The sequence below is a fragment of the Schistocerca piceifrons genome, chromosome 3 (genome assembly GCF_021461385.2).
Source record: "Schistocerca piceifrons isolate TAMUIC-IGC-003096 chromosome 3, iqSchPice1.1, whole genome shotgun sequence".
Lineage (NCBI taxonomy): Eukaryota > Metazoa > Arthropoda > Insecta > Orthoptera > Acrididae > Schistocerca > Schistocerca piceifrons.
This window is the reverse complement of record NC_060140.1, coordinates 827,574,696-827,598,887: the sequence shown is the minus strand read 5'-3', so window position 1 is coordinate 827,598,887 and position 24,192 is coordinate 827,574,696. Positions and strand designations below refer to the sequence as shown.

Below are 24,192 nucleotides of genomic sequence, written 5' to 3'. Positions count from 1 at the left end.
AGATGAACATCCAATTCTATTGGATGAAGCTGCGAAAGGGGTACTGGGCATCACTCAGATGTTTACTGTTAAAATTTATCAATTATATATCCAAGATGATTTGAGCAACATATTACTTCCTCCTACACATTTCTCATGTACAATAAGAGAAATTCGAACAGCTATGGATGCCTGATGATGGTAGTTCTTCAGGCACTTCATTTGCGAGCAGAACGGAAAAGGAGGGAAATGGTAGTTGTTCTTAAAGTACTCTACACTAAGTTTGCTTAAGGAGCACGAACGTAGATCTTTAGCCCAATTACACCTTCCTACTACCATATCTGCCACTTTTACACACTCTCTTCAATTCCCTGTTGATAAGTAGCAAAATCAGCCTTTGTTTCCATGGACTACATTGGAAATACAATTACCTAGTTACCACAGTTTCACACATCAGAGGTGATACATATATTTTACCAGGTAGTTGTGTAACCTACAGAAGAGGACGGTGTACTGAAAAAACATAACTAAAACACAAGGCACTTGGCAGAATTCAATGAATCCTTTAAAAGCTGTGATCTCTTATTTCATAGGCTAACTAGCATGTGGGAATAAACTACTGGATTCACTGTGCTTCAAGTACTCTAAGAATAAAAATTTCTCAGAAATGAAACTTTCATCTTTTCTGTAACTGTCATGCAATTAGGAATGGATACCTATTCTAATTCTCCTTAAACCACAAGCAACCAGCACCTTTTATCATCTACATAAAACAACCAGGATACAAATGGACTTCTGGAATCACCTTAACACTTACTTTACATGAGGTAGCAAATTTAAAGTGTTTTAGTTGATACTGAAAACCAATCCTGGATATTGTTTATTCAATCATAATGGTGTTTCACAGGAGAAAATGATCCTCCTAGCTATTTAGAAAATGGTCAACTCTGACTGAATTATAGCTTGAAATTTTTTGACTACCAAAATGATATAAATTTTGTATAAATTGGACTCAATGATCTATAAATACCTTCATTTATATAACCATTTGTAGATATGTGCTCTGCAGCAGCCTGCTTCAGCCTATCTTCCTTGGCTTGCGTTCCAGTTCCGTCAACCTCTTGTGCTTCCAGTCCCAGGAAATCAAGCCGTATTTCGCGGTACTGCAAAATGTGAGGAATTTTTTAAGTTGCAGCTGTAGCATAATTTGTGTAAAGTAGATCTATTTCTTAAATATTACAGTATAAGGTATATTACAATGGAAATAAAATTGCCAAAGAGCTAAGGATAGTATTACTCTCCCCAAATCACTATGTATACATTAATACTAAAGTCTAGTCTTTAGTAAATCCAACGCCACCTTTAAGTATGAAGTAGTGGAATGCCTGTTAGAGTGACATGCTCTTACTGACTATTACAGTAGTTGTGAAGGCTCCGCAGAAACTCAGTGACATGGCTCTGGTGAAACTATATTACACCCAGCACGCCAGTACTGGATCATGTATTTTTTCAAATCACAAACAAATCTTGGAAAGGCTGAATCTAAAGGAAACAGACATAGGTATGGAAATGGACTGGGAACAGGAGCACTAGGCCTACAGGCTTTTGACAGGGAAAACAAAAGAAACTGTAGATTTGTTGGAAAAAAGAAAACTTGACCATGGTAAGATTCATACAGACAAGGTGAAAGAAACTATAGTACAGTCAGTGAAAAAAGATCCCTGAAGTTTGCAGTGCTGTTGCCAGCTTTCAACTCTGAACCACAGACAGTTGTAGATGAAAACAGTCTGTGGAGCTGTGATGACACTGAGGCACTGCCATTGAGACGTATACAAAATCACATTACACGATTGACTGAGGCAGACACTCAAAGCAGCCGCATCAAATCCATGGTAAATGTCAAGACTATTGTTTTGCCGATTCTACCAAAGAAGGAAAAGAGCTAAGCAAATGTTCCAGCTATACTGGAGTGGAAATGAGTAAGAAAAGAGAAACGAAGCAGGGGTAGTCTGGAGAAATGGACTTAAAGAGGAAGTTATAGGAATAAATTACAGAATGAAGATTACCAGTCAAGGGATGGAGTTTTGATATACTGCAGCTATACACTCCACAAGTTGGTTACCCAATTCCAGAAGAGAGTGAACTTTGAGGAGGAAACGCAAAAACAGATAAATTTCCAGAAAACAACCATCACTGGTGACCTGAATATCTGTTTAGCTCATATACTGTTAGTTTATCATATTATTGTTTAATTGACCTAAGGTTAAACTGTAATTTTGTTCATGCAATTTACCTTGGTAATAAAGATAGCTATTGTTTACAAGCGCGCAGAGTGTGCTGTGCACTCGCTCATCTTACGAAAGTCAGCACGCCTGCTACAAGGTTAATTACTAAACACATTTCTCGAAATTTTTTACATATCATTTTAGTGGACAATGATATTACACAATTTTTATTGCTCTATATGCTTAACTGGTAAAACAGTTTTGTTTTTCTAGGTACTCCCTTACAATAAAGAAACAGTGCTTGAGCAAGTAATCAACACGATTAACTTGACAATGTTTCTATCCGTTATTATTTTTTGTGGATTTGGGTAAAGCATTCATTACACAGTTTGACACTGGGACACAGTATGCCTTTCTGTAATAGGGCTATATCTGTCTGTCGTGCATGTACATCATTTGTCTGTCTTGTATGGTTGCTGTGTACATATTCGGTATGGGTGGCACAAGGGCTGTTACTGTTTAATTTTTCTCTTATAACAACAACATTACCTGTATGATTTGCTCATGTGTGAAAATATTGGATTTCTACAAATGAGAATAAGGGACAGCACTGAGAAGAAAAAGGAGGAACAGCAGCTTATAATTAGGCTGTGAAGGTCAACAACAGAAAATTATTTGAGGTAAAGGAGCAACAGGAGGAACATAATGAGTACAGGCAAGATTTGCTGATAACCTACCAGACGGTGTGACGCAGAGTATTAACCAGTAAGGTGTGGATGCCCAAGAGGACATAGGTTTACAGTAATGCACAACTAACAATGTGAAATGAATGTAAAATGGAAGTAAAACCTATTTACAGCAGATCATGCAACAGTTTGAATAAAGAAGAGAATGGTTTAAAACAAGGGTTGGCACTGCCACCCTTACTTTTTGTGGTTGCCATGAATGACAGAATGGATAAGTGAATAATACTGTGATGACCTCTGCAGACGACCTAGTGATCTGAGGGAATAAAGACTGAATTTGTGTGTGTGTGTGTGTGTGTGTGTCATACACTCACACGTGCGCGCACATTCTTTTTGTTGTGCCTATCTGTGACTCATCATCTCCACTATATGGTGAGTACGAACTATCCTTTTCACACTATTGTTACATTTCATCCTGGGTTTTCCATTGTTGTATTTCATCTTTTGCTTTGTAAACAATAGATTGTCATTTTCAAATGCTTAAATATTTGAATAATTAACTTCACATGCAAAAAGATTCCAACTGTAAAATAACGGGGATTAACAATGAGCACAACTGAAAATGTTAATACAATGATTAAAATGACACGACAAAGGAACAGAAATAAAAAATTTACATTAAAACCAATTAACTGAATAAAAGTAACTGTCAAAATCATTTCAATGAAGATTCAAAAGCAAAAGATTTCAAAGCACCTAACAATATTTGAAACCACAATCTATTGCAGATGATACTATAACCATTAGACTACACAACCAGTTTGTAAAACACTGCTATTTTAAAACAGAGAGCATCACATAAAATTCCAAAAAAATTTTCCATCAGTTACTCGCAAATGATGGTGTGCCAGGGTGAATGGTTGCAGGGTGTAATACCTACAGCATCATTTCCTTTCTTTACATATTTAAAATCTTTATAACCTGATTCAACCTTACTTTCAGAATGATATTCTTTTCAGTTATAAAGTTTGTAGTTTTGATTTATCTCCAAAATCACACAAACAGTTAAATATTCAAAGGCTTGTACAACTTCCTCTCCATTGTAAGTTACTGTACCAGCAGCCACTGAATGTGACAGCTACCAGATATTCTACCTTCCTTTCTGACCATACTATAATATTCCATTCACTATTAACTTGTCATCTCACTTCACTTTCAGTTATTCTCTGATTGTCTCAGGCATTGTTTATACTTCCCTAACATAGAATTATGACATAGGAACGTAAACTTACGAATTAATGGTTGGATACGCTACCAAGAACTTCACCTATCATCAATTTAGTAATTAACAGCTAGACTGACTGAAGCCCTTCCTAATAAATCTTTATCCTGAGATCCAGAAAAATGGGTCAAGTTTTTCTCTACATTTCCTTTAAGTAAACAACTTGACTAATGTGAGATTAATTCAGAAAATTATGTCGTCCTGCTTCACAATTGTGACTTCAATGCTCTGGTTCCATTAGCTTCTCTTTTTAATGAAATTGATAATGCCTGATACATATATTTAGGAGACATTTTGCATCTCCAGGAAAAGAGTGAACTGAGCCTTCTTTAGCAGTCACTGTCTTGAAAAAGCCAGTGGCAGGATGAGGATGATTCATTCTTATTAGAGCAGTCTTTCATCACCTCACAGAGTATTTTCTTATACAAGACCTTGACACTGAATGGGACTGAACTCTAGAACTTTACATTAGTAGCTCAAGATGCTAACTTTTACACTACAGTGATCACAATATGAATTAATAAAGAAAGGGACTAGGCAGTGATGGAGTGTCACGAGATACTGTCTGGCTGGTTTGCAGGGACCTATCTGATTGTAGATACATTACTGACAGAATAACTCTCCATATTTTGAAAACACTCAAACCTTTTTAACCATACAAACAATCCCATGTTAAAGCCCCAATAACAGCCTCAGTTTTAAAAAAGACACAAGTTGTTCTATAATCTGAAAGTAGAAAGTATGCACAACACACAAATAATAAACATAGCCCCCCCCCCCCCCCAATGTATATATATGCGTTTTCCTTCACACAGTGTAAGTAGTACAATTTCTTTTCAATTTGTATTATTATTGGATCATACTTAATCCAAACAGCATCTGTGGTAAAAGAAAGGAGTATGAGAAAAGTATGGGACAACTTAAGCTACATTACACAAACTAATTAGTCTTACCTCAATATTTCTCTGTTCATCCTCTTCTTGCAAATTATAACTGTCAAATGCTTCATCACCTTCTTCACATTGATCAGCCGCTGCGAGCTCAGGGTTGAAATAAAACATCTCTCTTCCCGACATCTATAAAATAAAAACAGTTTATGTGACATGCAACAGAAAGAACAATCACTTTTTTTTCCCCACTGGATTAATAAAACAGTATTAGCTGCACTTAAATGTCACTGACATGAAGTAAATGTTCTACCGTAACACAGCTCTGTGAGCAGGAGGCTTAATTTTTTTTTTTTTTTTTTGTTTTACTTGTATAAATTCTGTGTTGTTATATATAAAGAATTACTCACTGTATCAAATACAGTGGACTTTAAAGTCATGGTTAAAAACAAACCTCAGAAACTTTGTCGCAAGCAGTTTTTAAACTGCCTGTCACTACAACAGGATTTTGTCAAATGTTGCCTTTCATAAAATTTATTTGATCAAATCTAGTACGTTACCTTAGATTTTATCATAGAAAGTGACAGTCTCCTGTTTACTACAAGTGGCTGGGATGTATAAACATACTGCGAAATGACTGTGTGTGGCATATGTGTTGTGGAGAAGCCTGGTGAACATGCAAAGGTGATCACATTTTGTTTCATAGTGGTGCTATGATTATGGAAAGGTGTTTTACAATCTGGAATAATTTTTCTTTTTAGGCAGGGAGATGGAAATCCACTCTCTCTCTCTCTCTCTCTCTCTCTCTCTCTCTCTCTCTCTCTCTCTCTCTCTCTCTCTCTCTTCAAAACAAATTAAAATAGTCCGCACTGGCAACTCGTATATGAAGTCAAAACCATAAAAGATGTAGGCAAGTTCATTGCCACCACTGATGTTCATTTGTTCATTGAATAGGGAAGCAAAGAATTAAACAATGGGAAATCCAGGATGGAATGTAACAATATTATGAAAAGGAAACTGCCACTCACCATATACCGGAGATACTGAGTCACAGATAGGCAGTCTTTTTGTTGTGCCTGTCTGCCACTCAGCATCTCTGCTATATGGTGAGTGGTAACTTTCCTTTTCATAATATTGAAGCAAAGAATTACTGTTACTTGTCAAGAACAGAAAATCAGCAGCACACAATTCATTGATGATGCAGCAGTAGTGGCCGAGAGTGAACAGGAATTGAGTTTTTTGGTAACTGTAATGGGATAACTACTAGCTGTAGGTTAAGAAATGTAGGTAAAGAAGAAACTTTCACAGGTGGGCATGGTATAGGACTACATGTTGGAGCCGGGAAAGACGAACTTGACAGGTACATACAATGCGTATAAGCAAGAACAAAACCTTAAGGTCTTTTATAAGGAATATCCAGCAGCTCATGTCCAAGAATGAAAAAAATCATGCCTATTTTTGAATTTACTAAAATGAGTCTGAAATCTGTGAAGAAATTTGAGAAAACTACAACCAGAATTTAAAAAATTTACTATTACTTAGCAAGCAAGCAGATATACTCACAATCAGTTATTATTATGGGTTAACATTAGCAGGAGGGGGGAGATCTTAGTTTAACTGCAATTCATATTTGTATAGGGAAAATCACTGCCCTGTTTAGTGACTGGCAAGTATGAAACTAACAGCATTTAAAATAGCAACTTCTCAGTTAATATCATGCAGTTCTTCTGTTACTACACACCAGCAATTCTGAAGGAACTATGATGAAATATTTGATGACATTGTGATAACCCTTGTTGCACCACGTCAAAGAAATAAGATGAATATTTGATCAAATTTCTTTGCCAAAGAAATCTGACAGTGTAATACCTCCCTTAGTGTCGTAAGCCAGAAATTTGATAAAACTGTGATAGTATGTACAAGTGGTAAAAATCAAGGCCCTGAAAGGAGTATTGATACTAATGATGAGAAATAATTGCATAAGAGACAAAAAAATACAGGCCAGGATGGTCTTCAGGGCACAGAGCAGATGAGGGCTCAACTACAGTGAGAGGCGACTCCCCCACATATGACCCCTCTGCCAACAAAGGGATAAGACAGTTAGGGAATAAAAAAATCCTCCTAGCTGGATGGAGACAAGATCTGTAATAGTGAAGGGGAAAAGACTGAAAACATAATGAACAGCAGCAGGACAAGCAACAGTAAAACAAGATGAGAGAAATGATCACATCGGAAGGTGGGTATGCACAGTCGACAGCAGAGATGTCCCCCTCCCCCAGCCCCTCCTAGCTCAGCATGTGGCAGGAAGTGACCCTGTCACAACGTTCCCTCACCCATCCCTGTATAGTCAAAGGGTTCAAGATGGGAACAGAATCCACTCTCTCAGAGGAAGCATTAAAAACTTATTTAACTGTCCTTTCATAATCAGATAGTGTAAAGGATACATAATCTTTAAGGTACTGCCTTCATTGGAGTGTTAAGCAGCACACACGCTAGACCAAGAAACAAAAGCCATTGGATCTGGGCAAATGTTTGTTGCCAATGCATTTATGTTTGGCCTCTCATCCTCACCAGAGTAAGGGGTTGTGAAAAAGTAATTTGACCATGTGTAAGCACAGTTGGCTCCGATAACTTGTCAACAGTGCTTCCATTTTGTTATCATTTTAAAGCAGCATTCTAATTACAATTTTACTGGCAGATGTTATGAGAAAGAGGAGGGTTTAGCAGTTGTCACATTTGCAATATTTATTTTACTGCAACAATCTGGTCATTAGGAAAAGAAGAAGAAGAAACAATACTGATCCATGACCTCTCTCAAAGAGTAGAAACAGTGTAGAGGGACAAAATTAACTGACCTTAAAGCAGACTTTGAATATGGACTATTTCATATTTTTTTCTGAACGAAAGCTACAGATAGCAAATTGTTATTGAATTGTGTACACCTTAACTTTCCTACGATGACACCTCTTTTAGGGGAGCTGTACCTGCACCAGAAACATTAATGGGCACTCTCATTTTTGTTTGTTTCCCTTTGCCATACACGGAAAAAAAAAAAAAAAATGACGATAAAAATTACATATCTTTTTCACATTGTGGAGATTACTTTATAGCAGCTCACTTATTTCCCTGCAGGAGTCTAACGTTTTCAGTTTGTTTTTATAATCCCAGATCTTAGGGTCCCATAAACATTCATATTCATGTTCATGTCAAAACTATCAGCTTTAATGCTGTCCATATTCCACTATGTACTCCAGTATTTTTAAACACAATTAATACACACCAATCAGACATAAAAAAAACACTAACAAACCAATGAACATTCAACCTGGTGGCCATACTAGCAGAGAGGTCCCACAGTCAACCCACCACCAAAGCTCTGATGTTACCGCCGGCAATCGGGATTGCAACCAAGACCAGCAGTCACTTTGTTGGCTCCGATTTGCTGCCTGTACACACTGAACAAATCTCAACCGACAAAGAGGATGGTTGCCATCCACTGGCCTAGAGTGTTTGCACCTTTATCTGCGGGGGGCACTCCCAACGCAGTAATATAAGGTGCAGCACAAGAATGTCTAACTGTATCAAAGAGTAATTAAAGAAAGAGCAAGAAGAGGTGATCAGGACAGCTGCTGGAGGAGGTAGGGTTGATCAGCCCCCCACCCCAAGCCCAACATACAGCAGACACTCCATTGCCAACCAGTTTAACCTCAACCCAAAAACAGTTTAAAAATGTTAGATTTGAGAATAGAAAGAACTTTCTGAGGGGCAAAGAAAGAGTTAAATTGTCCATATGTTGTGTCTTATCATCAGAGGCAAACAAATCAGAGGCCATTCTTTTATCTTTGGAGCCAGAGGGGGAGATCAGTCCACTAGGATCTGAGCTACTGTCTGTACCGACGAATTTAATCTGGGAGGAATGGGAGGAGAATAGGGGGTAGAGGGCAGAGGCAGTAGCTCACTAGACTCTCCATCTCTGCACCAGAGAAACCACAGCCAGGATCATCAAAGCATATGTTAGGTGATTAGTCAGCTATTTAGCCAAAGGCTAGCCAGTTCCTTCTCCAGTATATCCACATGAGACCTAGAGAAAGAGAGCTCAGCAGGCAGTACAACTGTCAGAGACAAGGTCGTGAACATCATATATCTTAGGGTGAAAAGAGTAACAACAATATTAGCTCAAAGACTGTTCATTGCATTATAGCAAATTAAAATGAGGTCGAGGGAAGCCTGTTTAATAGAACATAGAACTCTGTTAATACCTATCAACTTTGTTGTAAAAATACTTCATGTTCCCAGCAGTCAATGTTACTCCTGACTGTTGGGAGACATCCTGTCCTACCAATGGATTTAGGACATCAGTGTGAATGATAGCAGCACTCTGATGCTCTTGAAAAACTGAGAAGAACAGAGCCAAAAGGCCATGGGGGCAACTGAAACGTAAAGTGAGTGAAACACATTGGTCCTAATTTGTTCTAGGGCAAGTGCCAGAGGGTCAAAATCCACTGTATGAAAAAAAAGAGTTAAATAGGTCACACAATTAGCAAACTGTCGTATGGTGAATGCGTAAGTGAGCAAGAGCTGATACTGTTGGAATTGAAGAGAGAAGATCTGCCTATGGGACTAATATGAAAAGTACCTGGAAACATACACTTACTCCATGCTGATGTACTGGGTCCAATAATTTCAAAGCTGAAAGAACACTGAGCTGTAAACCTGGCAAACATAGTCCAGGTGGGATCAGACAAAGGCCCGGTAAATATTGGAGTGTTGTGATCACCACCCCACAAGGTACAGGCAAAGCAGTACTTATGTTTGTTTCACCTTTGTGATTTCCCTTTCGAAAGATATCCGTTCCTCTTCAACTAAACTGTCCACTGCGGTATTCAGTACTGCAGTATTTACACCCTTAGAGAATTTCAAATTAATCTCATTATTGATCAGTGCTTCGGTATTCCTCTTCTTTCCACAAAGATTCTCCAGGGCAAGTCTCTTAAACTTCAGTCTACTCTTCAACATCATTAAATTGTGCTGTGCCTGGGCACGGTAAACTAAGTTTTGGAGAATGGTAACCAATGAAACTGATTTCTTGGACAGCAACTTAGATTGTGGAACAGAAAGCGAGCGAGTAGCCCTGGGACTTGCAGTTTGAGGTTCCTCCAGCCATTGGCTGGTGTTCGGTTCCTCCAGCCACTGGCAGGTGTTGGGTCTGTGGTCTGTAGTAGATTTCTAGCTAGAGGGAGCCCTGTCATCAGTGGACGACAGAGGGGGATGCTGCTTTTACAGCCAGGTGCAGGGAGGGAATGGAGGGACACAGCACTCAATAGCCTGGCCAGAGTAGTGGCATAACTGATATAATTCGGACATAATATACACAATGGTACTTTTTCTGAGCTACAAAACATTAGATGCTACTGAAGACCTCAGGTTCCTGAATTTTGTGTTTCTTAATTAATGTACTACACTTTCTTATTACACTCACTGCTGTATTTGAAGTGTAACTTGTTCAATAGCACCGTAGATTATTGCTTTATACTCTACTAGAGTAGCTGGTAAGCATGGTGCAAACATGGTTCTGTGTCATTTGGAGAGAGAAGTTTGATTATGGGTCGCACTTAGAGGGTGTGGGCATGGAGGCCGGTGAGGCAAGACGGCAGGGAGTGAGTGGTCAGTGGCAGATCACTCTATGTGGACCTATCAGTTTCAAGCGGCTGGCAGTTACGAGACGCCACAAGGGTTTATCCAGTTCCAGCACACAGCTTTAAGACAATGCTTTATCCAAGTTTGCATTGATTACATGCAAGCACAGATTAGTACAACAAAGTATGATACACCAAATGAAAGAGGAGTTTGATATGAATTAGTCAAGATTTTGACACGATTTATATGAATTTTACATCAAAAGATATTAAACGAACAAATCTGCAACATGTGCAATTTACTGAATAATTTATAACTTTTGAACCAATGCAGATACAGAGCAGTGCGAGTGCTTATTTTAAAGGTCTCATCGAAATGCAATGACTGACACACTTGTATAATTTGCAGCATTAATATTTCACTGGTAAAACACCAATTTCATTAATTGGTTGCTAATAATGAATTAAAACAGCAAGGCAGTGTATGATAGTGGGTGTCATTATACACATTTCACGATGATTAGTTTTCAATACTTGTAATTATTATATGTTGTCTTTGTTTATTAATAATTTTTTCATAGTTTTGCCCGTATTTGTTTAATCTTTGTATATATGTAAATTCTGATCAGTGTATCAAAAAGAGTGCTTCAAATCTGTATGGAAACTGTGCCTTAAAAAGAACTGTGATATTACTTTGCAGCACAAGTGGACAAAAGCTATTTGCGCACTCTGCAAAGATAAATGCAAAACATTAAAACATTAATTCTGGGTGAACTATTGCACCTACAAATTTGTGTAATGTAGGTTTTTTGATGAGAATCTGAGTGCGCATATAATGGTGCAAACAGAATTAAGACTGCTCTTCTATGTAAAAGTTGTGCAATGACGTGGTCAATGGAAAGCAGTTACTTAACACAGCTTCGAGAATTTCAGATTGAGAGTATTTAAGCGTAGCTGATAGAGCTCCAAAAGAGTTCTGTGCACCTTAGCTGACACTGGACTTGTGTTATCAATGTGACACTTTGGTGATAATTTTGTGGCTCCAGAAGTGTTTTACTTCACTGAATTCCGCGTGTGTGCGCAAGTGGAAGATAAACTTTTAAATGAAGAATCTGGATTTAGGATATTTTCGGTGTGGAACACAGTAGAAACTTGTGTTTTTTCATGTGTTGTGTCTTTTGGTGACTGTTTTTGGAAGCAAATGAGAGTTTGCTGCAAAAATCATAGCTGTGGGATTGTTTCAATTTGGATGCCACCACACTAAGCAGCTGAAATGCTACTGTTGGCCTGTTTATTTCTGATCATTCCAAACTGTGTTTTGGGACGCCAATGGGACTTAGTTTCTAATCGATTTGCTGAATATCAATCGATGTCCTTCAGCCTTCAACAACTTTTAATACAATTTATTGCGTGTTTCGTATCGCTACTGGGGGCTCGAGCAATAATTAAAATGGCACCTAACTGTTTGGAAGATAGCACCAGTGAACTGTATTCAGTTATGAACAAAATTTGTGAATTTTAAGGAACTTAACACATGCATTCAATTCGTTGTTTGACTTCAGTCTCCTAAACTGTACCCTGTTTAACATCAGGTCCGATGAATGTTGAGGCCATTCAACTGGTTCATCTAGACCAATAAATTTATCTGGAAAGGGGTCATTGAGGAAATCTCAGATGTTGGTGAGACAGTGCAGTGGGGTTACCAAACTGGAGTAAATGGATGCTGTATTCTTGGTTAGCCTCATCAATCAGTGGAATTAAAAAGTGATCCAACGTATCTAAATACACATTCTGGCCTGAGCTGCATGAGTTGGTTGTTGTTGTGAGTGTGTGTGTGTGTGTGTGTGTGTGTGTGTGTAGCATGCTTGCCTGTGTATATGAATGGTGTGTGTTTCTCTTTTGCTGATGAAGGTTGTGGCTGAAAGCTTTGTGCAAGTTCTTTTCATCTGTGCCTATATGCAACATAACATGTCTTCTCTACAGTATGTAGAGTCTCTATGTTTTCCTTTTCCTTATGTCGAGAACAGTAGGCATTTGCTTTACTTCCATACATTAGTCACTCTAATCCTGTAACTGACTATGCCCTACCTATTCACGGAATGTATGGCCAGATCATATAATTTTATTTATTGACTGGTAATATGTTGTTTAAACTTTTCTGTGGGAGACATATCACAATGTATGTAAAGCCCTCTAGTGTAAGTCCTTATGATCGGTGCACGCCAACATAATATCCTGGTGGCCAACCCAACAGAGGGCGCTGATCATTGATCAGTCTTTTTTCAGCTGTCATATAGACATTTATCTTTATAGGTAATTTATAGGTTGCTACACGCAATGCATTACATGTATCAATTTTTGACCATAAATTCACCATAAAAGGGTTGGACCTATTATCTTTATATATTTATGTTTAATAATTTTATATGGGTAATTGTATTCGTCTTTTACTGCATCACACTTTGTTTCTATGATAGTTATCAATATTGAAAAGTCCGTTACATGTATTTTACCTAATGTGTTTTTATCAGATTATGTTTTTTGCATAAATGATGATTACATCTAAGCTCACAGTAGCAACACCTAGGTAGGATGTAGGCAAACTGGTAGCTACTGTACTTCAGTAGCAAGTAGCAATAATGACTCTGGATAATGTGGCCTATTCTACAACTTATTTTAGAACTATGTGACAATGCTGTGCTGACTATATTTATATGTTTTGAAGATGCCATTATGGCCTTATCACTTTAGGACATGGTTAGAAAAGGTGCGTTTTACCGTATTTTATCTGTACATTTCCCTGGTTGTATGATAGTATATTGTGATATGTATTGCTGTACTGCATTGTATTGAAAGTGACACTGCTCACTAGGTGCATATATTTGTATATTGTTGATCTGAGGATGGTCATTACGGACTGAAACTGGTCATCATCAAAAGAATTGATATTGTGATCAAAGACTGGAATAAAAAACATTTTCCTACCTTGTTAAGTCACTACTCTGTTGATTGCATTCCCTTGGGAAAACAAAGTGCTGTAAATTTTGTTCTTGCTCAATGCGCAAAAGGTGGTAACTTTTGGGCTATCATGAAGATGTTCCCAGGTTTGTTGTGCATTTTCATTGCCCCAAATCCTACACATGTGTTATTAACTTTAGCACTTAAGTGAAAAGTTGGCTCATCACTAAAGATGTTTCCAATGAAACCTTTATCTTCATCCAATCATCCAATGTAACATTCCCCACAAAAGCCTTTCCATGCAATCTTATCAGTGTCTTTCAGCTCTTGCAGCACTGTTAATTTGTACAGTTTGAGACGCAAATGTCTTTTTAACATACAGCAGCCACATGTGGGACACTCAGCGTATGAGAAACGCGGCAAGTTGATTTCGTAAGTTGGTTAACAATGTTCTAACTCACTTGCCCTACAATTACGTGGCCATACTGAGGACTTATTTTTTTTTATGACTTATCGACCAATCAATCAGTTTCAATAAAACACTACCTTAATGGTAGTCCTATTGGGATGATCTTTAGTGTACTGGGTGCAAAAACTATATTGCATAGTTGTCATAGCCTTCGATTTCTCAAACCAAAGCATGTAGCAAGCACAATCTGATCAGTGAAGGCAGCCATCTTTGCTACAATCATCACTAGCATTTGTAACAACGCGATTCGTACTAGTGTACGGTGTCCATCACAACTTTACCTACTTTCCTACAAAATTTGGTTCAAGACTATAGTTGAATGTTGGGTAAAGTCATTTTAAAAATGCCCTGTAATTCTGTTTTAGGACAACCTATTACTGACTATATTTTAATATAATTTTTCGTATTGACAAATACCAAAGAGCTTGTCACACTGTCAAATTATGTGTGCAAATCTAGATAAGCAGCAGTGTTATCAACCATGTAAAATGATCCAAAGAATGTATGAAAACAAATTCTATAGGTATGAACTACAATAAAACCCTACTGCTGTCACAGGAAATTTTCATTTTGAATTTAAAATGGAGGAAAATGCTAATGCTTTGATAACTGAAGTACAGTAACAAAAGATTGAAATAACAACTTACACCAATCTGGCGTCCAGCTTTGAAGTCTATTCTTTTCTTCTCTTCCTCTTTCAATGCAGCTTCCTTCTTTTCCTTCAGTTTACGTTTCTTCCAAGTGGTAAAAGTTTGTAAAGTTATTTTCGTTAAAGGTGCACCAAGTGCTGCTCTCTCTCGCTCTATCAGATCTTCTAACGAAATCTCATCTTTTTTGTCTTCTTTCTTTTTATCTTTCTTCAATACGAAACCTGGTGGCAGTGCATGCCTATAAATGCAGCCTGTGCCATTTGGACACTGCCAAAACCATCCGTATTTGCTCTTCTCCAGGGCATCTATGAAGTACTTACATATCTGCAAGAGGAATTAAATGTGCAACATGAACACTAGCACAAATATAGACAACTAAGCAACTAAGAAACTATGCAAAATTGTCCAGCAAGATAAACACAGGGAGTTGAACCCTAAATGATAATTCACTCAATTCCACATATGTACACAGATCTCATCCCTCAACTTGAAGTCTTAATTTCCTCATCAAATAACATCTGCCAACATTCTAATTCCTTTAATAGTTATAGCTTTAAAAACTTAAAAAGGGAAGAAAAAGTAGTATCACAATATTTTGACCCCCCCCCCCCCAAGCAATCACAACATAACTATGACACAGTAATTTAAAAGTACTGATAACTAAGAATACTAGAGTGCCGCGTACAATAGTTGTATTATATGCAACCAAGCAAGAATGATTATTCTACCATTAGTGTGGTTCGCATTTTTCAAGGTCTTCTTTGTGCTAGTCTGGTTCTGTTACATGAAAATAATAAGTTGCATGTAATTTGAACACCAAACAAAAATGAGAAGCCACATCCCTAGGTCCCTAATTTGGTGGTGGCGGGATGGGGTGCAAATATAACTCATTTATTTTTACCTAAAAAAAACCACTGAAGTAGCTGATTAACCAATTACTTTCAGCTAAATAAAAATTTTTACTGTATTAAGTTTAATAATTCAATCTAAAACTGTACATCTCAGAGGCAAAAATGATGAGAAAATTAAAATCTCTTCTAAAAAACCAAAGTCTTTGATAACTTCTCTTTTTTATACCTAAAAGCTTATGATGATACTCAGATAAAATGTGAAGCAGATACGACTTCTGTTTGTCGTCTTTTACAAATAATTTATTGTAGCCCACAATGGGCTTGATGCCTCTTTCTGCCTTATTGTTTACAAATTCTAGTTTATTGGTGTGGAATGTTGACCAAATCTTCATTCTCATTCCACTGCAAAGTATATGCTTTAAGAAACTCACCACTCACGTCAAATCTGGTGGAAAATGTCTTGTTTTATCAGAAATATAATGCATCCATTTCATTGATTTTTTGTACAGCTACACAAGCTACATAAAAGTTGACAACACCTAGACAGCCACACCATCAACCACCATCACTCTTCTACAAACTGAGCTTGGCCAACCTCCTTAACATCCCCTAGCCTTCAATACTGCCTCCACTCCAACGATAACACATAATCCCTAGAACCATTCACAATAGTTAAGTGTTCTCAACTTCTCATCTAAAGCACTCTCCTTTTCTGAATTATCTGTATCATCCTTACTGAATCCCAAAACCGTACCAAAAGTAACGCTGACATTGAACCTTGTCTTGAACAGCTCCGACAGTGATCCTAACTTGATCCATTACCACTACCTCAAAAACATTCCTTCCAAGAATTCCTCACATCCAACACTGCTTCACAACCATTCTTCAGGTCCCTACAACATGACGATAACCTGTGCTCTGCAGAACTCCAGGCTCTTTGTTATCTAAACAATGGTGACTCCATCATTATCATCCCAGGGGACTAGGGATCTACCACTGACATACTTGACCGACCAATGGGGCTATGTAGGTGGAGATCTATGCCAGCTGTCTGGCACCTCTACATAGCATCTGCCATCAAGATCCCATCCCTGTGATTAAAACTGTAGTCCCTACTTTTTACCCCAGGTCCCTCACAAGCACTAAAGCCTCAATCCATTAGGACTAACACTCAATCCATAGAACTTACCCAACCCAAACCACACCCACCCCACTTTTTAACTTCTTCCGCAGATCCACAAACAATTACCCTGGCCACCCCACTGTTGCTAGCTTCAAAAGTATATCTGCTTTAGTTGATCAACACCTGCAACCCATAGTAGAAGGACTTTCCTCCTACATTAAAGACAACAACCATTTATTAAATCGCCTGATTGTCACCATTGATGCCACTTCCCTCTATACCAATATCCCTGATGTACATGATTGTCTGCTGCTGAACATTTTCTCAGTCACAGGCCACCCAATTCTAAACCTATAATGTCCTTCCTGCTCATCTTAATCAACTTTAGACAAAGGTGGTTTGAAAAGTTCTCGGAATCACCAAGAGAGGTCAGCACTAGCACAACGAGCTGTTCACGTGATATTCACTGAACTGTTGCTGTAAACATGTGCCATGTCAGTGCTCTTGGAAGAGAGCTGTGGCAGTGACGTGGCTCTGTTATTTCTCCCGCATAGTGATTTGTGAAGATGGGGAAGGGAGCGAAAATAATAATAATAATAATAATAATAATAATAATATTGAGATTCGAGCAGTGAGTAAGTTCTTTGTAAAGAAAGGTATATAAAAAAAAGGACATTCATGCCAATTTCCAGAATACACTGGAGGACTCTGCTACTTCATATTCAACTGTTTCCAAGAGGACAAATGAATTTAAATTTGGTCGGGAGAGCTTAGATGATGATCTGGGCAGTGGTCGGCCAAGATGTGTCACTACTCCAGAAATCATTACAAAAGTGTGCAAAATGATCATGGAGGATCACCAATTGAAAGCGCATGACATTGCTCATGCTTGCCAGGTGTTATTTGAAAGGGTGTATCACATTTTAACTGAAGAATTAGGGGGGCGGGGGGAAACAACAACAAAAAAAAAACAGCAAGATGGGTGCCATGACTTCTGATGACGGATCAAAAACACACGAGAAGGGACGGAGCGGAACAATGTTTGGTCCATTTTATCAGAAATGAACAGGATTTTTTGTGCCGGTTTGTTACCACAGATGAAACTTGGGTGCACTACTTTACCCCAGAGACAAAACAGTCAAAAGACAATTCCTTTGGCAGGAAAGGCCATGACATCAGTGTTCTGGGACGCGAAGAGGATTCTGTTTGTAGTTTATCTCCCCACTGGGCAAACAATTACTGGAGAATACTATGCTGACCTCCTGGACAAACTGCAACAAAAGATACGCAAAAAAAGGCCAGGTTTAGCAAGGAAGAGTCATCTTCCATCAAGCCAATGCGCACCTGCACAAGTGCTGTTGCCATGGCAAAATTACATGAACTAAGGTATGAATTGTTGCCACACCGGCCTTATTCACCTGATATAGCTCCACCAGATTTCCATCTCTTCCGAAAACTGGAAATTTTTCTTGGTGGATGGAGATTCACTTCAAGTGAACAATTGATAGCCAGAGTTGACAACTATTTTGCAGGCCTGGAGGAAACTCATTTTTGAGATGGGATCAAGGTACTGGTACATCGTTTAACTAAGTGCATTAATCTACAAGGAGACTACATTGAAAAATAAAGTTTCAGTGATGAAGCACTTTTTTTCAATTCCATTACGAGAACTTTTCAAACCACCCTCGTACTTACCTATAACTACTTTACCTTTGAGGGACAGACAGACAGATCAGCGGCAGAGCCATGGGAACCCGGATGGCTCCTTCCTATGCCAAGATCTTTTCATAGGTTACTTGGAGGGGGCTTTCCTGGGACCCATCTGCCTTCAGCCCCTGATATGGTTTAGACACATTGATGACATCTTTGTCATATGGACTCATGACCTTTCAAAATTCTTCGAATCTCTTAATTCAATTTCTCAATTAAATTTCACATGGCTCTATTCCAAATTCCATGTCACACTCCTTGACATTGATTTCATCACCACCAGAGCAGCTACGAACATCTGTTCACATAAGACCTACTAGCAAACAACAATATTACATTTTGATAGTTGCCATCCTCTCCATGTCAAATGATCCCTCCCATAAAGCCTTGGCATTCGAGGCAAATATATCTTTCCAGATGCAGAGCCTTTACAGCAATACATTACCATTCTCATATCACAGCATTCACTGGATGCAATTAACACACAAGCCTAATTCAAAAGCAGATTTCCCGGGCACACATCCTGGTACTGCTGATCACTAAAAACTTAGGAATACACCACTTGTCAATCAGTATTATCCTCGTCTTGAATGTATTATTCATCTACTCTGACCTTCCTCAAATCATGCACTGAAATGAGGTCCATTCAGTCTGACACTTTGCCCGTCACATCTCAATTAGCTTTCTGTCACCCTCCCAATCCCTGCAATATTCCCATCAGACCCTATGCTCCTTCTGGCCCAATCTCCATAACTTATGCCTCCTACTCCTGTGACTGTCCCCACTGTAAGACTTGCCGAATGCACCCTCCTACCATCAACTATACCAGCCCTGTAACTGGCAAAATATATACCATCACAGGGAGATTCAATGTGGGATGACACAGGTCATATACTAACTGTTATGTCAACACTGTACAGCCTTTTACATTGGCATGACTACCACTAAGCTATCTGTTAGAATCAACAGGCATAGACAGAGGATGTATACTGACAACACACAATATCCTGTTGCAGATGTCATCTACATTCTTCCCCCTAGACACTAATTTCTTAAAACTCTGCAGTCGGAAACTGGCACTACAATATGTCCTTGGTTCTCGTCACCCACATTGCATTAATTTATGTTAATTTGTTTGGTCTACGCATTTCTACACAGTAACTGTTTCTTTCTTCACTCCCCTTTAGTTTCCAGTACACTTAGCTTTCCACTCTTACTAACTCGTGCTCAGTGTTTTGGGAGTAACCGATGCCTTGTGTATTACCCTGTCTTCTGCCTTAAGCTCTCAGGTTTTCAACTAACACCTTGTGCAGACCCCAACAGTCAGTCATCTCATCCCATCCAGTAAGTCTCCCTGACCCAGGGCTCTGTAACTCTATCCATTTCCATAAATCCCTCCAGTTCTTTTCTTCCATCCCTCTTCTTTCCTCTTCAACCATTCTGCTAGAAGAAGAAGCCACTGACTCTGAATGCTTCTGAATTTTAATATCTTTTCTGTGTGTCACCCTGCCGCCACTTGGGGAGTAAATTTTTTATCTAATCCCTCGCATTATATTTTCAAAAGATAACAAACTGATATTTATAAAGACTGGAAGCATGGCAAAACAAATATATATTGCTTTGGCTGCAGGGACTGAAAACAGTGCTCTCACTCACTCACTCACTCTCTCACACACACACACACACACACACACACACACACACACACACACACACACACAAACTATTAATGAAATTATAAATAGCACAATTCGAATTACCTCCTTGTGGTGTTAATTCAAATGTATCACTGAACACAAACACTTTGAAGCACTACATTACTTTTGCCATCCACCATGCATGACAGATAGCCCCTGCAGCAGGGAAAGATACTTTCCGAAATGGTGCTTTCCTAGAAGATAACTATTATCTCTAGATATTCCCTATAAATGTCTCGATGTTGCTGTTCTCTCAAACTGCCTCAAAAACCTGCTATGCACTTGACAGATATTATTTGTCTTATCTTGATACCCACACCTCTCATGCCTCAAAATTTTCTGGCAGTATACTGACAAAGCACTCACAATAGAAAATAAATGTGATTGTGACTGTTTTTATGAAATAAAAAAAGATAAAAATCAGTTCTTTAATACAAGGGGCATTTAAAATGAAATGAGCAACTGGCCTAATTACAGAAACACTACATGTACATTAGTAGTATTGACCCTGGCTGTTGAGAAACTTGGTCCACTGTGACAAAGCAGTGAATGGCTGTCTCATAAAATTCCCGGGGCTACGATGTGAACTAATTCTGCACGTGCAGCTGGACATTGTCATCTGGGACGAATCGTTTTGCCCCTCACAGCCTTTGTAAGGGGACCAAAAATGGCATAATCACAGGAAGAGAGGTCCGGACTGTATGGAGGGTGGCCGAGAACCTTCCATTTGAATTTCTGCAGGAGTGCCGTGACTATGTTGGCCATATGACTTTGCATTGTCGTGGAGTAGAATGACCCCAAGGGTGAGATTGCCTGGTTGTTTTGATTTGATCACTTGGTGAAGGATGGTCAAGATTTGCGGGTAACGCTGGGCATTCACTGTTGTCCTGTGCTGCAGGAAGTGAATCAGAAGGCGGCCATCTTGATCAAAGAAGAATGTCAGCATAACCTTTCCCACACTTGTGAGGATGACGACGTCCAGCTGTACGTGCGGAACAGGTTCACATCGCAGCCCCGGGAACTTTATACAATTCAGATACTGTTTCTCAACCCTTGAATCAGATTTAGTGTTCTTGCTACACAAATAGCCACTTCCCTCACACACAGATACACAATTAACTCACATGTCCACAAACTGTGAAAACCACCTTTAATGTCTGATAGATGGCAGTCGGCTGCCAGTTTCATGAAAGTAATACTTGATTAAATAAATTTTCTTCCATAAATGAACTGAAGACAAAAGTATTGTCCTTGCTATGACAGCTCCCTTCCTTCGAAAGCTAAAGACTACTGGGAAGTTCCAGGATGGGCTGCAAAAGGGAAAAGCTAAATTTGCTCGGCAGTTTCTCTACATCTCGGGTCACTGACCCATCACATTTTTCAACCAATTTGACATGAAGTCACATTCAGTTAAAGAGACAGAGAGAAACAACATGCCTACCATACATTAGGTATGAATTAGTTTATCTTACAGAAATAACATTTTGTGAAGCTGATGGTTTTATTTTTATGGATTCTAAAATTCTGAAGGCCCAGGGGCACCACTTTGACTTATCCTACTGAGCCAAAAACTCACACAGCTCACTTACACATGGAGTGGAATCAAACTGAGGATTGGACGAAGAAAAATTATGAAACATTGAAAAATGAGCCATATAAGAGCTACCCTATAGTGTCATCTTAGGGCTTATTAGCTGCTCCTCCCACATTTCCATTACTCCTCTTCTCCTCCTCAACAAATGTCCAAACTTAACACTTGGCAATATTCTTCTTCAGAGTTCATCAGCAATAGACGTTTTCTCAAATACTCATTAATTATTTCAGTTTAATATTCCACATTGATGGTCAAGTCACCAGAGATTGAGGATTAACTCAAAAGAGTGAAAAATGTGGTAAGGAACAAGCCACAGTGTCATCTAAGGTAACATCTCAATATCACTGAAAAGTTTGTTCTTAAATCATAACCAGATATTGTTTCCTGTGGCGAAAGCTATGTCCAAAGTCAGCAAACCACTCTTTGGTGTGTGGTGGACTGTACTTTGGGTACTTTTTGTTCATGAAGATTTGTGAAAAGAATGGATTTCACGAGCTTAGATTTCTATAATGGTCATCTCATTTTGCGAGCTGTAAATGGCAGGAAGCAAAATGTTAATTGACTCTTCTCAGAACATACATTGTGGAATTTTAATTGTAAATCTCTTCATCATGAAGAATACCTCTTCTGTAGTGTTTGTACTGAGGTTGGTCAGGTAACACTGTCTAACTCTTACACTTACTCAATGAACGCGAGATGAAACACGACACTGTTCTTTATATCATCTCTGTCTTCTCTGTTAATCCGACCTGGCGAGTGTCCCAGACTGACATGAAAAACCCAAGAACCAGTGAACAAAGGTTTTGCAACCTACCCATTTTGTGGGAACATTCTCCCTAGGTTATTAAAAATCTCAGCCTCAGACATACCTTCCATACAAGTTTTACGTAGGTGTTCCACTTTAAACTCTTCTGAATGCATTCTCCCACATATTTTACAGCTGTGACTTGTTTCCAGTGATAATCTTCATTTAGACAATCAAACAACACTGTGTCTTTTTGTCTATTTACTTGCAGTACATTATAACTAATAGTCAGACCCTGCACGAATTGTTCATGTTCTATACTACTACTACTTGCATTTTACTATAGTTGTCTAGCGCTGTGGGTTTGCTGTTTGCTATACATAATAAAACCGTTTGTGAACCATATCACGAAGCCTCTGGAAGTATAAAAAACAAACAAACAAACAAAAGCGCAAGCCACCCCCCCCCCCCCCCCGCACACACACATACATACACGTATGTTTCACATTCGACAGCTACAGCCTATTAAGAAGGGATAGCAGAGATCTGTTTGACAGGAAGTCCCAAATCCCATTAAAAACTAGTCCAACATTCCACAACCTCTTATGTTGCTCACTTGGTTGCAGTCTGCAACCCCAATTAATACTTTCCAGAAGTAAGTAGCTGCACCAACAACCTGTATGTTGTGTATGTGGAGTGAACTGTGTTTCACCAGATCACTCTTTGCGGAATTCATGTTGATAACGGCATCAACAAAAGCAAAACGAAGATAATGGAATGTAGTCGAATTAAGTCGGGTGATGCTGTGGGAATTATATTAGGAAATTAGACACTTAAAAGTAGTAAAGGAGTTTTGCTATTTGGGGAGCAAAATAACTGACGATGGTCGAAGTACAGAGGATATAAAATGTAGACTGGCAATGGCAAGGAAAGCGTTTCTGAAGAAGAAAAATTTGTTAATATCGAGTATAGATTTAAATATCAGGAAGTCGTTTCTGAAAGTATTTGTATGGAGTGTAGCCATGTATGGAAGTGAAACGTGGACGATAAATAGCTTAGACAAGAAGAGAATAGAAGCTTTCGAAATGTGGTGCTACAGGAGAATAGGTAGATCACATAACTAATGAGGAGGTATTGAATAGAACTGGGGAGAAGAGGAGCTTGTGGCACAACTTGACTAGAAGAAGGGATTGGTTGGCAGGACATGTTCTGAGACATCGAGGGATCACCAATTTAGTACTGGAGGGCAGCATGGAGGGTAAAATTCGTAGAGGGAGACCAAGAGATGAATACACTAAGCAGATTCAGAAGGATGTCGGCTGCAGTGGGTACTGGGAGATGAAGAAGCTTGCACAGGATAGAGTAGCATGGAGAGCTGCATCAAACCAGTCTCTGGACTGAAGACCACAACAACAACAATGGCAGAAGACATTTGCAACCTCCAGGAAAGGTCATAATATACAAACATAAACCTTACTCCTCTGTTCTTCTACAGATTGATGTCAGTGATATGAGCCTACAGTCACACACAGTCACAACCATTCTAGAAGAACAAAGTCTTTCACAGCGGCGCTGTTGTATAAAACATTGTCGGCCTTCTTACCACGTCATTTCACGGTAAAACTTCGAACTTTAGACGATTACCTCCATTGTCTTCATCAGGAACAATTGACTATCAAAACTGCTGCTGTTGTGGTCTT

At 38.7% G+C, this 24,192-nt stretch overlaps 1 protein-coding gene across 1 annotated transcript in view; it reads right to left on the bottom strand.

Annotated features, from left to right (window-relative positions):
- Positions 1-24,192, bottom strand: part of LOC124787835 (zinc finger CCCH domain-containing protein 15 homolog) — a 39,194-nt gene that overhangs the window by 2,593 nt on the left and 12,409 nt on the right. The window contains exons 4-6 of the mRNA XM_047254776.1: positions 14,770-15,096; positions 5,126-5,248; positions 1,010-1,142 (exon numbers count right to left, since the gene is read on the bottom strand). Coding sequence (XP_047110732.1) covers positions 1,010-1,142; positions 5,126-5,248; positions 14,770-15,096 — 583 coding nt within the window. The remainder of the gene's footprint in view (positions 1-1,009; positions 1,143-5,125; positions 5,249-14,769; positions 15,097-24,192) is intronic.